We start from the raw sequence: 13886 nt of genomic DNA, 5'->3' as shown, positions 1-13886 counted from the left end.
TGCTGGCTTTCACAAGCGTTTTCTTTAATGCTGTATATCCTTGCGTGGGTTATTTAGTGTCCAAACAAAGCTTCATTAACTTAATTAATCCTGCACTGGCAGTTAGCAATCCATTCCTAAACTGATCATTCAAATACCACCATTCTGAATAGCACCTAAGGGTTGTCAAGACTTCATCAACCACAGGGACCTTTCTGAGTGGGAAAATAATCAAAAGTAAGAAGAGCAGGCATGAGAAATACTAAATGACAGTTTTATCCACATCCACCGTCCATCACAGGGCTCTATGATTTTTCTATTGTAACTTCAAAGATTAATTTGGTCTAATCTGTTAAGTGCAATACTTTCAGACCCAGTTATATTGTAAGTCATGTTTTTCGTATGCTGACTGCAAATATATATCTGACTCCATAGATGTAATTTTGTTAGCAGCAGTGATCTGTGTGTGCCAAGGTCAATTTTGAAGCAACCCCACCAACACATATATCTTGTGCTGTATGTGCAGCAGCTAATGTATTGCCACAGGACTCAGGAGGGCTGGCTTTTGTCTGGACTCTTTCACTGACCTGTGAGGTAACCAGATACAAGACTAATTTCCAGTTAATAAGCTGGGATGCTAGCAATTAGTAAGGGTGAATGCAGACTATCACATAATGACTAAGGACTGGTATCACCATTTCTCAGACCATTACTGGGGTCTATAGAACTAACACTGAAGGTAAATCACAAGCGTTTTCATTGCATCATCTGATATTCAGTAGACCTGAGTATAGCAGCAAAGTAACTGTACAGGAATTGAGCAGGGAAAAGATTTGTTTCAAGTACTTTCTCATATTAAGGACATTATGCTAAGGGTGTTATAAATGGATCCTCATTTCTGGCTTTATTTTTAATTATCTGGATGACATTTTCATTTGTCGCAGATAATGACTTTAGCATCTGCCCGTGGCAACACATGAGAACATTTCAGAGATGTTCCCAATTGCATTTGGAGATGTCATAGAATTTGTAAGAGCTTCATTTCTTTTCACCTGCCAGGAGATAGTGGGGTCATGGCACTCTTCCAATGCTAAATACATTTCCTGGTAGCTAGATTCACTTTCTATAAACCAAAGAAGATGGTGTGCATTTGAGCCAAGGCTGAGGTCATGCATGACAACAGAAGCAGTTTATTCAGTACTGAACATCTCATATTTGATGTGATAAAAACTCCACATTCACAAGAAACAACTGAAAGTAAATATTCTGGATAAACTGCCAGGCGGGTTATGAAGCAGGCTTGTCAGTCCTTAATCAGTCATCCCAGTTAGAGATTCACTAAAGAGAAGCTGAGGAAGAGAAGTGTGCTAACATGGTCTCTTGTTTCAGCTTACAAGGAAAAGATGAAGGAGCTGTCCATGCTCTCTCTGATCTGCTCCTGTTTTTATCCTGAACCTCGCAACATGAACATCTATAAATACGATGGTGAGTAACTTTCACTGGAAATCATCCTGCAGGTCAGATAATGTGCTAATGTTGGGATGTGACTCAGTTTGCCTTCCTGGTACTTAATGTCAGACTGCCAATATTTTGCTGATTTGACAATTTATTTTGCTGTTCTGAGCTGTTTCCTCTAATTGATTGTGTATTACCCATGATGCTCGTTATTGTTTTTAATAGCAACTAACTGAACACCTAAAGCTATCCCTTTCATACAGCACTGCATTTTTCCTAGTACCCTGAGAAGTGCTTCCCATTTGAGAATTACATGTTTTCACAGCTATCATAGTTCCCAAAGAAACCCAGAAAAGATGAAAGCATGCTTAAAATTTAATCAGCTTGGGCAGCACTCGCTGGGAGTGTGAAATGACACAGAACCCCAGTAAGCTTCCAAAACTGCTGTAACATTTTATCTTTATAGGATTAATATATAAATAAACTGTTGTTGGTAAAATGGGATGTACTTCTCTCAAGGACAATTTCCAGCCCATAATCTGCCATTTTCTTTAAAATGACCACAGCAATGATGCTAAATCATTTGTCAGTATTTCTCATCCTACACTAATTTTTGTACTGCTTCTTTCCTTGACATCACAGCAGTATCGAAGCGCTTACCACTTCTCACTTTATTGTGCAGACATGGAAGTTAAACAAATCAACAAACGTGCCTCAGGCCAGGCCTTTGAACTGATCCTAAAGCCACCATCCCCAGTCTCGGAAGCACCACGAACTTTAGCCTCTCCAAAGAAGAAAGAGCTCTCCCTTGAGGAGATCCAGAAAAAACTGGAGGCTGCAGAGGAGAGGAGAAAGGTATTTTTCCTTGAGAAAATATTAGTAATTATACCCCAAAGTGTACAGGATAACATCCAGTTTTCCTATCTATTTGTATATCTTTCATCACCATCACTGACTCGCAGTGTGCCTGCACGTTTAAATCAACAGATCTGTTCATTTTCTTTCAGCAACTTGCAAACAAACCTTGCTAGTTTGGATGTTTGGGAAGCATGTGTCATAAAATACAGGTAGTTTTGAACACAAAGTCCCAGAGGGTTAAAATTTATGTGCTTTCTCTGTGAGTATAAGGGCGCATTGAGAGTATCTGTGATAGTTACTGAAAGCTGGTTCAGTTCTTCTGGTGTCTCGACTTAAGAGTTGGATATGCAATTTGAACAGCTGCTGCCTAGGCTATCAGCTATTGACTCTACATAGGGCCCATGGAAATAAGTCACAAGGCCTGTCTGAGTCAAATGAATTGTCTTATTTATGCAGAATGGAGACATGCCAACCCTGAATAAAGAATGTTCTGAATTGCTCACCAGACACTTGATTGAAGATGTTGGCATAGCATTGCTACTAAGAGAGGCAGTTCTAGCACAGTCTGAGTAGTGCTAGAAATAGGCCTTGTAGGGTTATCTACTGAGTCTTTTCTTCTTTATGATCTTACCCATAATGGTATTGAATCCTCTGAAATCAATAAATCTGGATTGCTGACATTTCCTTTTTTATAGCCATTAATCTTGTCATAAAGAGTTTAGAAAGGTTGCTAGACCATCTTCACAACAATTAGCATAAACGAAGTGTGCCTGCAGCAGAAAGTCCACTACATTTACAGAATCTTTTGTAGATGTGGACAACAATGTATACAGAAGTTGAGGGACAACAGATATACCAGAGACAGCACATGGAGTATCCTCAGCAGCAAAAGGTTCTCTTTTCCCCTGTGATGAGAATTGAATCCTCTGAAATCAATAAATCTGGATTGCTGACATTCATTTTAAAAAGTGGCCTGTATTTTTTATTTGCAGTGGAACTCTGGATCTCACTAGTAACAACTCAGTCATTCAGATGTCATTCATTAGTGCTATAGCTTTGGTCTTTACTTCTATCGAAGTATTCACTTCAGTTAAAGGATATGTTTAAATGTGAAAGGCATATGCATATGTACTAGCACCTGCCCAGAAGAATGAGCTGTGACACATCCATGTGATGGCAAGCTTCAAAGACTCAGTGTGTGAAATACCTCTGTACCGAGAACATATACTCAAGCAAAGATATAGACACAGAATGAAATGGCAGCAGTTAAGAAGCCCGATATTATGCGTATACTTAGTGGGAAATAGAAATTGAATGTTCCAGAGATTTCATTTCATTGATTTCATTACTGTTCATTTCTTCCTAAAGGAAAACTCATTATCTGATAAACTGGTAATCAGTGATAGCAGTGCAGGCACCTGCCATTTCTTCCCCTTAATATTGCATTCATTTTGAATGAACATATAGCTAACTGAGTTATTTTAATAGACAAGATCTTCTACATTAGCAATGCAGCAGAAACTGCAAGGAAAGGAACCAAGAACAGAGCAGAAAACCTCATTACATCACTGTTAAAATCCCTGGTGCTTTTACACCCCAAGCACTGCTTGCAGTTTTAGTCTAAAAAAAAAAAAAAAAAAGCATATAATGCAGGGAAGAGTGAAAAATGCAATCACAGGGATAGAACATCTTCCACAATAAGATAAACAGTCTACTCAGCTTGGAGAGAGACAACAGATGGAAGATAAGACAGAAGCCTTTAAAGTCATGAATTGTAATGAGAAGATAAATAGGAACAATTATATTCTGTTTCACACATCGAAAGGGAAAGAAACATTCAACAAAATCAGACAACAGTTTGTAAACAGAGAGAGAATTACCTTTCCATGTATCATTTAATCAAGGTTTTGTATTTGTTACCATAAACTATTTAGATGTTATGTTATTTAAATATTGTTTGAAAAAGACAATGGCAAAATTGGTAAAGTACCTTGTAGAAATAATTATATGGATATATCATCTGCCTCAGAAAACATGTAACCTGGTGGAAGCTAAGAAGATGTATAGGAAAGAATCAGGCAGATTTGCCCAACTTCATATATGCTTTCCCAAATTATATTCCACTGCTGCTAGACAAAACAGGCAGACATTTTCTGAGATCTAGCATGGAGATTGTTGTCATACTTTTATAAGTACATCAGCTATCAGGCATAAGCATTCCAGATCACATCCTTCCAGCACAGCTCTAATTAAAATCAAGTATAACTAATGGATGAGAATTGCCTTCATAAAAAAATACTCACTGATTTTACACATTTTAGGAATTAGGCTCCATTCTGCTAATTAGGCAGTGTTCATTAATAACTTTTTAAAGTGGTGAGAACATCTGCAGCAATACGTGCATTCCATTGCTCTGTAACGCCATGGAGGGGGAGCATCCTCCTGTTCTTCTTGTCCCTTTAGACTGTCATTGCTTTGAGAAAGGAATTTTCTCTCCCTGTGTGTTGGCACACTGCTTGGAACAGGAAGTCCTAAGAAGAGGTTCTAGTAAGTGAAAGTACACCCCAGTGAGGAATATGATGTAAAAACAAAGAGATGTGAGGGAAGACAGTGCCACAAGCGAGATCAACGTATAGAATGGCTTGGGCTAGAAGGGACCTCAAAGATAACCTAGCTCCTATCAATTTAAACCCATTTCCATGCTTTTATGCAGAAAAGAAACCTCATTTCTGTTACTGAAAACATCACATAATTAATTCCTTCTATTTAAGAACTAGGAATTTATATATTGGCATTGACATTGCAGTAGAAGCCTTTAATTCTACCCTGTAGTATATCTTAAATACAGACTACACTGAACAATACTGAAATTACTGAAGCTCCTACTGAAAAAATAATTTAAAATAAATCCAGCAAGTGAACAAGTGTGTTAGAAAAGTGAAATTCTCTTGACTAATAGAATGATAGAACCATAGCATAGCCAAAGTTGGAAAAGACCTCCAAGATCATCTAGTCCACCTACTACCCACCTACTGTCCACCTACTACCAGTATTCCCCACTAAACCATGTCCCTCAGTACAATAATATATAAACATTTCTTGAATATCTCCAGGGATGGTGATTCCACCACCTCCTTGGGCAGTCTGTTGCAGTGCCTGGCCACTCCTGCAGAGAAGAAATTTTTCATAATATCCAACCTTAACCTCCCCTGGTGCAAATCAAGGCCACTATCTCTAATCCTATCGCTGCCATCAGGGAGAAGAGGCCAACCCCCACCTCACCACATCCTCTTTTCAGGCAGTTTTGGAGAGTGATAAAATTTCCCATGAGCCTCCTCTTCTCCACAAAGCATGCCTCCATGCTGTCTGTGTCTCCTATGTTCTAGTAGCTGAGAAAGTCAGGAAAGTGCACTCAAGCTGAAATTTCTAGTTTAAAGGCAGTTGTCCAAGCCTGTTTCTTGTTCAAAGAGTAATTCTGTCTCTGAATAAATGACAAATGGAGGTATGCATCAAAGCAAAATAGATCGATGTGAGAAAATAAGAGCAACTATTAACTCAGATAAGTGCAATTTTCTTCCTGTAATAATAGTAATAATTTAATATATTTCAAAATATAATTTCTATAAATAGTTTTGCTCTTAGATTGATTAGTTGTCTCCATCTATCTCTGCTCAGCTGAGATATGGATTTCCTTGTGAAGTACTCTGAAAACTGAGATTGCATATGGCCCTATAGAAAGTGACACGAATATCTTAAGAAGTTTGCCTTCACTAATCATCCTTTTAGCACAGTAGTACATTTCTGGGAGCGAAAGTGTCTATACCAGCAATGTCTGACATTTTTATTCTTCTACCTCTAGCATTAGAGGCTGCAGCTGTAGCTGCCTTGAATAAGCCTTTTTATGTTAAATAAGTCTCTTGAATATTCACCCCCAAGTATTCTTTTGCTCCTTACTCCACCATCTTACACTTCATCTTCCATCCCATTTCCAGCCTTGTATATTCATTTTCTCATAACAGCTATGCTAGAAACATTTACTGTAATCCTTTTACAAGTGCATTAGAGAATGGAATTTGAGAATACCCTTTCCAGTACTTCAATGCAATGTTGAAAAGTAAACTTGGAATAAAAATTTCCAACATCTGTTGGATCCCACGTCAAAACTGTCCAAATGCATCAGCTAAAAGCCAACACCAACAACAAAGAGAGTCCATTAGTCCCAGGCACAGTAGATACCAAGGGTCATTCATTTTAGCAATTTCTGGATGTGTAGCAGGATTTGAACAGATGAGGTGGCCAAGATCTTTAGCCAAATGTGTCTGAAACACAAAATCATATGACAGTCCAGTACAAAAAAGCATTGACTGCATTTCAAAATTGTCATAAAGGTATTTCAACAATGATCTGAACACAAGAGAAACAGGCAGTCTCACAGCTGGTGTAACTGGCATTAGAAAATAGACATCAGTGTAAATGAGACTCTCCTCTTTGGGTGCTTTGTGATGAGGAATGGACTCTTTATTCTGAACAATTCCTGAGTACCCTAAACATTTTGTGCAAGGAAAAAAGATGCCTTTCTAACATAAAGAAAACACCTGTTAGGAATGTGCAGTCAGCTCCTGAAGCTTGGCATAGCTTTAATTTAGACTCTTCCTGATGCAGACACAGTTAGCATTTAGAAAATACTGCATTAATTCATAAGTATTTTCTTCTATTATCTTGCATTAGTGACCAAAATACTTTTGAAAGTGTTGTCTGCCAAAATGGCCTCTTGAATGGTATGTACTTTGCTATGGAGCTCTAATTTTTTTCTTTTCTCATGGATTTATGATAACAGAAAGTAGTTCAGAAGGCAAAAGGTTTCAGTAGAAGAAAACAATTCCTGACAAACAAGCAAGTGCCCCAAAGACCCAAAGGCATTTAGATATCTCCCACTGAAAGCCAATGTTCTTTCAAAAAATGCTTCTTAGAAGCACAGTCCAAATCTTACTTCTTATTATGTCTCCATGGGATATCTCCTTAGACATATCTGTTGCCCAAATCTTCACATCCTTTATCTTATATATAATGGGACTTTCTGTTCCCATTTGCAACATATTTTGACTGGCACGTCAGTCATTTTGTCTGACTCTAAGATCTGCAAAGTTCTTGATCTATTGCTATCTGTTCAGCATATGCTGTAATGTTAAAAGCAGTGAGGATCACTGCTTTGTACCAGCCAGCTCAATGCAGCACTCCCATCAGCTAGCTTCAGAGGTCACAGCTGAGCAGGGAGTCCAGAACTGTAATCAGTCTGGAAGTGAAAGAAAATATGATGTGTGGCCAAGAGTAACAAAAGTAGATTTATCTCTAATCTCAAGCAAGACATTCCAGCTTTTGAAAGCCAGATAGGTTTTAATCCAGTGTCTTACTGCAAAATGTTCTGCCTGACTTTTTCAGCCTTTTCTAAAATCTAGCTAATTTGCCTTGTCAATACATTTGGCTGTCTGTGTATCTTACCTTTGTTAATGTATTTGCTTTCCCCTCCTAGCTGGATCTTCCACATGAAAGAAAACTGCAGCTTTTTTTCAGTCCATTAAAAGCCACACAATAGTATTTAATAGGATTCATTACCACTAATTGTAATTACTGGTTGAAACCCTTAATTTAGGCCTTAAACTAAACATTTTTATGGATAAAAAATGGCAACAGTGTATTGTTATCTGCACTGAAATATACACTTAGCTTCCCAGAGCTATATTTCTTCCCTGTTTCCTGTTTGCCTCTCATACTCCCTCTAATTTATTTTTTCCAAGAACATACAATGCTGTTTATCACTTCCAAATAACCCCTCTGAAACATACAGTCTTTTTTTCTACCAGACTTGCCCAAGGATGGGCCCAGTGCTGCAAATTCTTTGGCTTTTCTCCTAGGATTAGTTGTTCTGTGTTAGTAACTTGATTTAAAATAAATAACAAGTCTTGTATTTCTGGGCAGTAAGTTTACAAAGGATAGTAACTAGAATGTGTTTAATTCCTACCTACAGTTTTCATGTTTCTTGAATAATTTAAGTAAAAATATTTTTTTATATATTTTCTATATAATAAAACACCCTTTTTCTTTCATAATTAATGAGGAGATGGTAAACATAAATACTGGAGAAAAAAAACAAAAAACATTGTCTAAATTGATTCTGTTTATCTTTCTCAATGGTCAAGCATACTAAAGGATAGCCCAAGCTGAACAAAAAATACACCTCTCTCAGAAACCTCCTTTTTAAAACCATTTTTTTTTTTACTCTTCAACACCTTTTTTTACTCTTCAACACCAAATCCTGTATCTCTACAGATAAAATATTCACACCTAATGGAACGTAGCAACCACTGCAGTAACCATGGACAGCATTTCTTGTTAACAGAAGTTATTTGTATATTTCTCTGCTGCTGCCTAAGGCATAATCCCCACATTTAGCCAGTGCCTCTTAGCCCATTATTGAAACTAATCTGGTTTATACAGAGACGTGATTTTACCAACCAATGCCTTTAAAAACAAATGATCAAACATTACAGAGTTTCCAAATTCAGTGAAGAGCCCCATGGTTATTTTGCTCCATGTGGGTTTTCAAGACACTTCTTTCAGCCACATGTCTCTCTATTTCCAGTCCCAGGAGGCCCAGGTGCTGAAACATCTGGCAGAGAAGAGGGAACATGAGCGAGAGGTGCTTCAAAAAGCTCTGGAGGAAAACAATAACTTCAGCAAAATGGCAGAAGAAAAGCTGATACTGAAAATGGAACAGATCAAAGAAAACCGTGAAGCTAATCTAGCTGCTCTTATTGAACGCCTCCAAGAAAAGGTAACTTCACCATCACTCACTCCTCACATTGGACTACAGAAGAGCATCTAATCAGTATTTCAAAGAGACACTGTGGGTAGCTCTTCTTTCAGTTGCAAAACTAAAGTTAGTTTTAAGCCAGAGTCCTTGATGCCTATCTAAACCACTTTTGGAAAATCACAGGTTGGCAGAGACCTCTGGGTCCATCTGTCCCAGCCCCTGCTGCAGCAGAGATATCCAGTGCAGGGGGCCAGATCATTTCCATGTGTTCCAGTTTGTGCACACTGCCTCTTGTCCTGTCACCTTTTACTTCCTCCCTTCAGAAATTTACATCCATTGATAAGATTTCCCCTGCACTTGGAGAGGGACTTCAGTGACCAAATTAAACATTTATCTTGTGTATATATAGTTCTTGACTTCTCATGAGGAAAGAGGAAAAAATAAACAGGAAAAATTCTTTCCTATACATCAAAAGGTGCCTACTCTTCCACGTGTCTTGCAACTAATACAGAGTAAGATCTCCTTTGAAGATCTTCAGTATAGCCATAGGAATTCCTTTTGATAATCCAGTAAAGTACAAAACACATAGTTTTTGTGACACCAAATTGACCCTTCTCTAAAAGTTTTTGTGACACCAAATTGACCCTTCTCCAAATCACCCCTCCTAAACAAGAAAGAAATACACAAGAATTGATGCTTAGAAGAGTTAAGAGAAAGATAATTTACATTTATTTCTCTCACCAATGAACTTCTTCATATTTCTGTGAATAAATGATTAATATAAAAAAAATAGCTCTCAGTCATTTCCAATAAGATCTCTCTGAATGTCTTTTTCTTTGATGGAAACAAGAGTCTTACACAGCAGGAAAGAAACAATTGTTCCCCAAAGTTTTAAGTCATAAGCAAATATGAAATCTTGATAATTCTGGAGTTTAAGAACTGTACTCAGATCACTTGATATTTTTGCACTAGATGAATTTACAGGCACATATCCCAAAGCTTATGAAAACAAAGGGAAAAGCCAATTAGCTATCCTTGAGATCCAAAAGGAAATGGGACAGACAGCTGGAGCATATCAGTGCTATGTTAATATTAACAGTCCATTAATCCCACCTTCCTTTGCAATATGATGGCAAATGTTCATGAACGCCAAAGAAGGCTTCTGAGCAAAGACTATGATAACTCATTTGAGAATATTTGTACAGACTAAAAATTAAATATTATATGTCTATACAGTTTTGCCAACACAACAGCCAACTCTTACTATGCAGGAAAAGATGATGTGAGATATCTTCAAGAGTAACCCAGAACTGTAGATACCTCAAGGTTACTGTTTCTAGAAGCTCCTATATGATATAAGATCAAAGACAACTTTTGCATTCAGCAATTAACTGGAGTCCTGAGGAATAGATCCCTCAGAAAATCTTGCACTCAGAATTATGAGTCTTGTAAGAAACTGTGATTTACAGACTCAGATGATACAATAAGATGTATTGGCCTATGATCCATAGTTTATCTCAGCCAATAAAATTATTCCTGTTTAATTCACTGAATTTTTTACCAATCCCCATAGAATCCCCTACTGTATGAAAATATCTAGGAAGTGCATTAAATGGAAATCAGATGGAGATGAGTTGCTTCTCTAATCACCTGGTGACTTGTCCTTTCATTTTTTAAGCTTTTTTTTTTTCACTGATATGAGCGAAATGATAAAACTCTGGTAGTTTGACAGCTGAAAGGAGAGATGCACAAATCAAAAACCCTAAAACCTAGAAGCTGCCAAAAATTATACAGTTTCATAAACACCCTGAATGGAGCATTTCCTAAATTCATTTGACAGCTGTTGTTCCTGACCACAGACCAAATTTCACTGAAGTATCTGAATATACAGTGGCTCAAATGAGTCTGAACGAATCATGACTGGTTTTGTAAAAGAGAAGACAACATGGATATAACTGGACAGAAGTGTGTTGTGTTGACTTCTGGTATCTGCTCCCCAGCTTCATCATAGCAGGAGAAAGATGGACAGGACAGCTAACTTCATTATTCAGTCTAAGGAGGATAGAATAAGAATAGAGAATAGAGAATAGAGAAGAGTAGAGTAGAGTAGAGTAGAGTAGAGTAGAGTAGAGTAGAGTAGAGTAGAGTAGAGTAGAGTAGAGTAGAAAGAATAGAATAGAATAGAATAGAATAGAATAGAATAGAATAGAATAGAATAGAATAGAATAGAATAGCTCAACTATGTTATCATTAGGAGCTTCCCTTGGCATACAGGATGAGAACAAGATTTGATTTTTCCTTTCTTGATGTTTTCCAGGAGAGGCATGCTGCAGAGGTCCGTAGAAACAAGGAGCTCCAGGTGGAACTGTCTGGCTGAGAACAGCAATGGTGGATGTGACCCATCCCCACCATTAGTAAACTCCCCCTGCCTATATTATTATGGATCATGCGATATCAGTATGGGAAATGTATGACATGGTTTAAAAAAAAAAATCAAGAACTCAATAAAAACTTTAAAAAAGAAACAAAAAAATAAAACAAAACCAATGCGGTCTCTTTGCAGAATGATTTGCTTGATGTTTAAAAACTTGGATCTTATTTTGTAAATACTTACATTTTTGTTAAAAAATACAAGTATTGCATTATGCAAGTTATTTCATAATCTTACATGTCCTGTAACAGGCTTCTGATGTTGTCTATTTCCACTCGATTGAATTTGCTGGGTCTGTCCATTTGAAGCACCTCATGTCTAACTCCATTCACTGCGACTTTCATTCCAACTCACCACAAGGTCAGTAGTAGTTCTATGGTGCTAGAGACCAGTCATTGCCTAACAGCCTAGACTGCTTTGCCATCAATAAGCTTTGTTGAAACAGTGACTAGATCACAGGTGTCGTGACTTCACATTCAGCTGTCCAAGACAAAGGATTCCTAAAATGTAGTTTCTCCAAATGCAACTGCTACAGGACTCTGTAGCACGCTGTATAACTGAAGTTAAATCACCATGTGCACTACTTGGTGCTTCTGCTTTTTGAAGCAAGGGGCAACAAATAACAGCTTTGCAACTGAGCAAAAGCAAGTGGTATCAGTTTGGAATGAATTTAAAAGGCACATTGTAACCATCAAGCTATGACAATTCTAAATGATGCCAAACAGCCATACAAGTGCTAATTGTAAAGTGAGCTTAATCTACCACTTGAAAATTTATTAATGAAGTAACTAATAGCATCAAGTGGCTTTATTTGTAGGTGCCATGATCTATGATACTTTTCTGATGCTACTGTAGTACATGTGTAACAGTAAAAGAGGCAATCAAATACTTCACTGGGAACCCATGAGCCAGTTGTAACCTTTGGTTTTTTTTCACACTGCTGACTTCCATTTGTCATGACCTTTACTCTTCAGTGTTAGCCAACCCTAGTGATGAACAGCTAGGACTGGATGATCTTGGATGATCTTTCCGACCTTGGTGAATCTATGACTAAGAGGGCTGAAGCAGGAATGACTAGACAGGGTGCTTGTGCCAAGTACAGTATCATGAAACCTAATACATCGTCCCCAGAATAGCTGCAGTTTTGAAGTTGTCCCTGCCCCCCCAGAGGTTGCTGCCTGCATATTCTACTCTTCATTAGTGCTATTTTCCTGTATGTCATTGTGAGCAAGCTGTGATTAATAAAGAATTGGGGTTCTGTGAACTGAAAAAGGGCTTGTCTCTTCTCTCGCTCCATTACTTCTGGCATGTGCCTGTATAAGGCAAAAGCCTAACAAAGTCATAAAAACAAGGAAATTAGATTTGAATAAGATCTATTAAAAGCCTATTTCTCTGCTAATACAGGACTAACTCCTGCTATGTGTTTTCCAGTCCTTAGGCTTGATGAATGTATGCACATGACCTCTAGCATTAAGTTATAACAAAACGCACGCACCCCTTAGCCTGACTCTGTACTGAAAAAAAAAAAAAAAAAGGAATTTCAAGAAAGAAAAGTTAATGAAGTTATCCTGAGCACATGCATCCACCACTGCATCAAGATTCTGGCTAACACACTGATTCTCAGGGTGAAAGGAGTTCATGTATAGGATTTACTGAAAAACACAAAACAGATAAGGAATCTGCTGAGCAGCAGAGCTGAGATATAATATTGGATTTGTCTCTCTTTACAGCATCTAGAGAGTTAACTGAAAATTAGGATTAGTTTTCTGATTTAAAGTCATAAAGTGTTGTCACTTGCTCTTTCGGAGAGATGGGCCAAAAGCTCCAGATCTGCAACAGTTGGTTTCTGACCCTTGCAGCCTGTTTTAGTTTGGACCCACATTGTGTCCCTGGAAGACCTGGCCCTTGGTCAGAAAGCTGTAGAAACTCATCCACGCACAAGGCTGCAAGGTCAGCCCTGTGTGCAAGGAGCTCTGTACCACAGAGTGGGAGCACCAGTCCAATTTATTGGTTTTGCAGCCTAAATTACTTGTCTTTCTGGCAAAATTACTTGGAGTAAGCCTGGCAGAGAAGTCAAAGAGTCAACTTTGAAACTGGATGTCAAGTTTCACTGTTGCCAAGTCTTCAGAATTTGTGTTTTGCTTTAAGCCCTACTGTCAAACTTGTATTTTCCTTGAAGGTCCAGGAATTTGATTTGACGTCTGTTGGATACTGGTTTAATTTCCTAATGGCAAGTCACATACAGAGTTCTTCCTTGCCGTCTGGCTTAACAAGACCTGGTTGTATTTCAGACCCTATTTTGTTTGTTCTGAAAAGCCAGCAGGACAACAGACCAAAGGCAAACCTGTGGTG

At 38.0% G+C, this 13886-nt stretch overlaps 1 protein-coding gene across 1 annotated transcript in view; it reads left to right on the top strand.

The window, feature by feature from the left end:
• Positions 1–12806, top strand: part of STMN2 (stathmin 2) — a 31793-nt gene extending 18987 nt beyond the window's left edge. The window contains exons 2-5 of the mRNA XM_065752852.1: positions 1369–1464; positions 2117–2289; positions 8933–9124; positions 11421–12806. Coding sequence (XP_065608924.1) covers positions 1369–1464; positions 2117–2289; positions 8933–9124; positions 11421–11480 — 521 coding nt within the window. The 3' untranslated portion in view covers positions 11481–12806. The remainder of the gene's footprint in view (positions 1–1368; positions 1465–2116; positions 2290–8932; positions 9125–11420) is intronic.
• The last annotated feature ends 1080 nt before the right edge of the window (positions 12807–13886 follow it).

This window comes from Cyrtonyx montezumae, unplaced genomic scaffold (genome assembly GCF_038088225.1).
Source record: "Cyrtonyx montezumae isolate F1298 unplaced genomic scaffold, pur_monq_1.0 scaffold_8, whole genome shotgun sequence".
NCBI lineage: Eukaryota > Metazoa > Chordata > Aves > Galliformes > Odontophoridae > Cyrtonyx > Cyrtonyx montezumae.
This window is presented reverse-complemented; position numbering and strand designations above follow the sequence as displayed.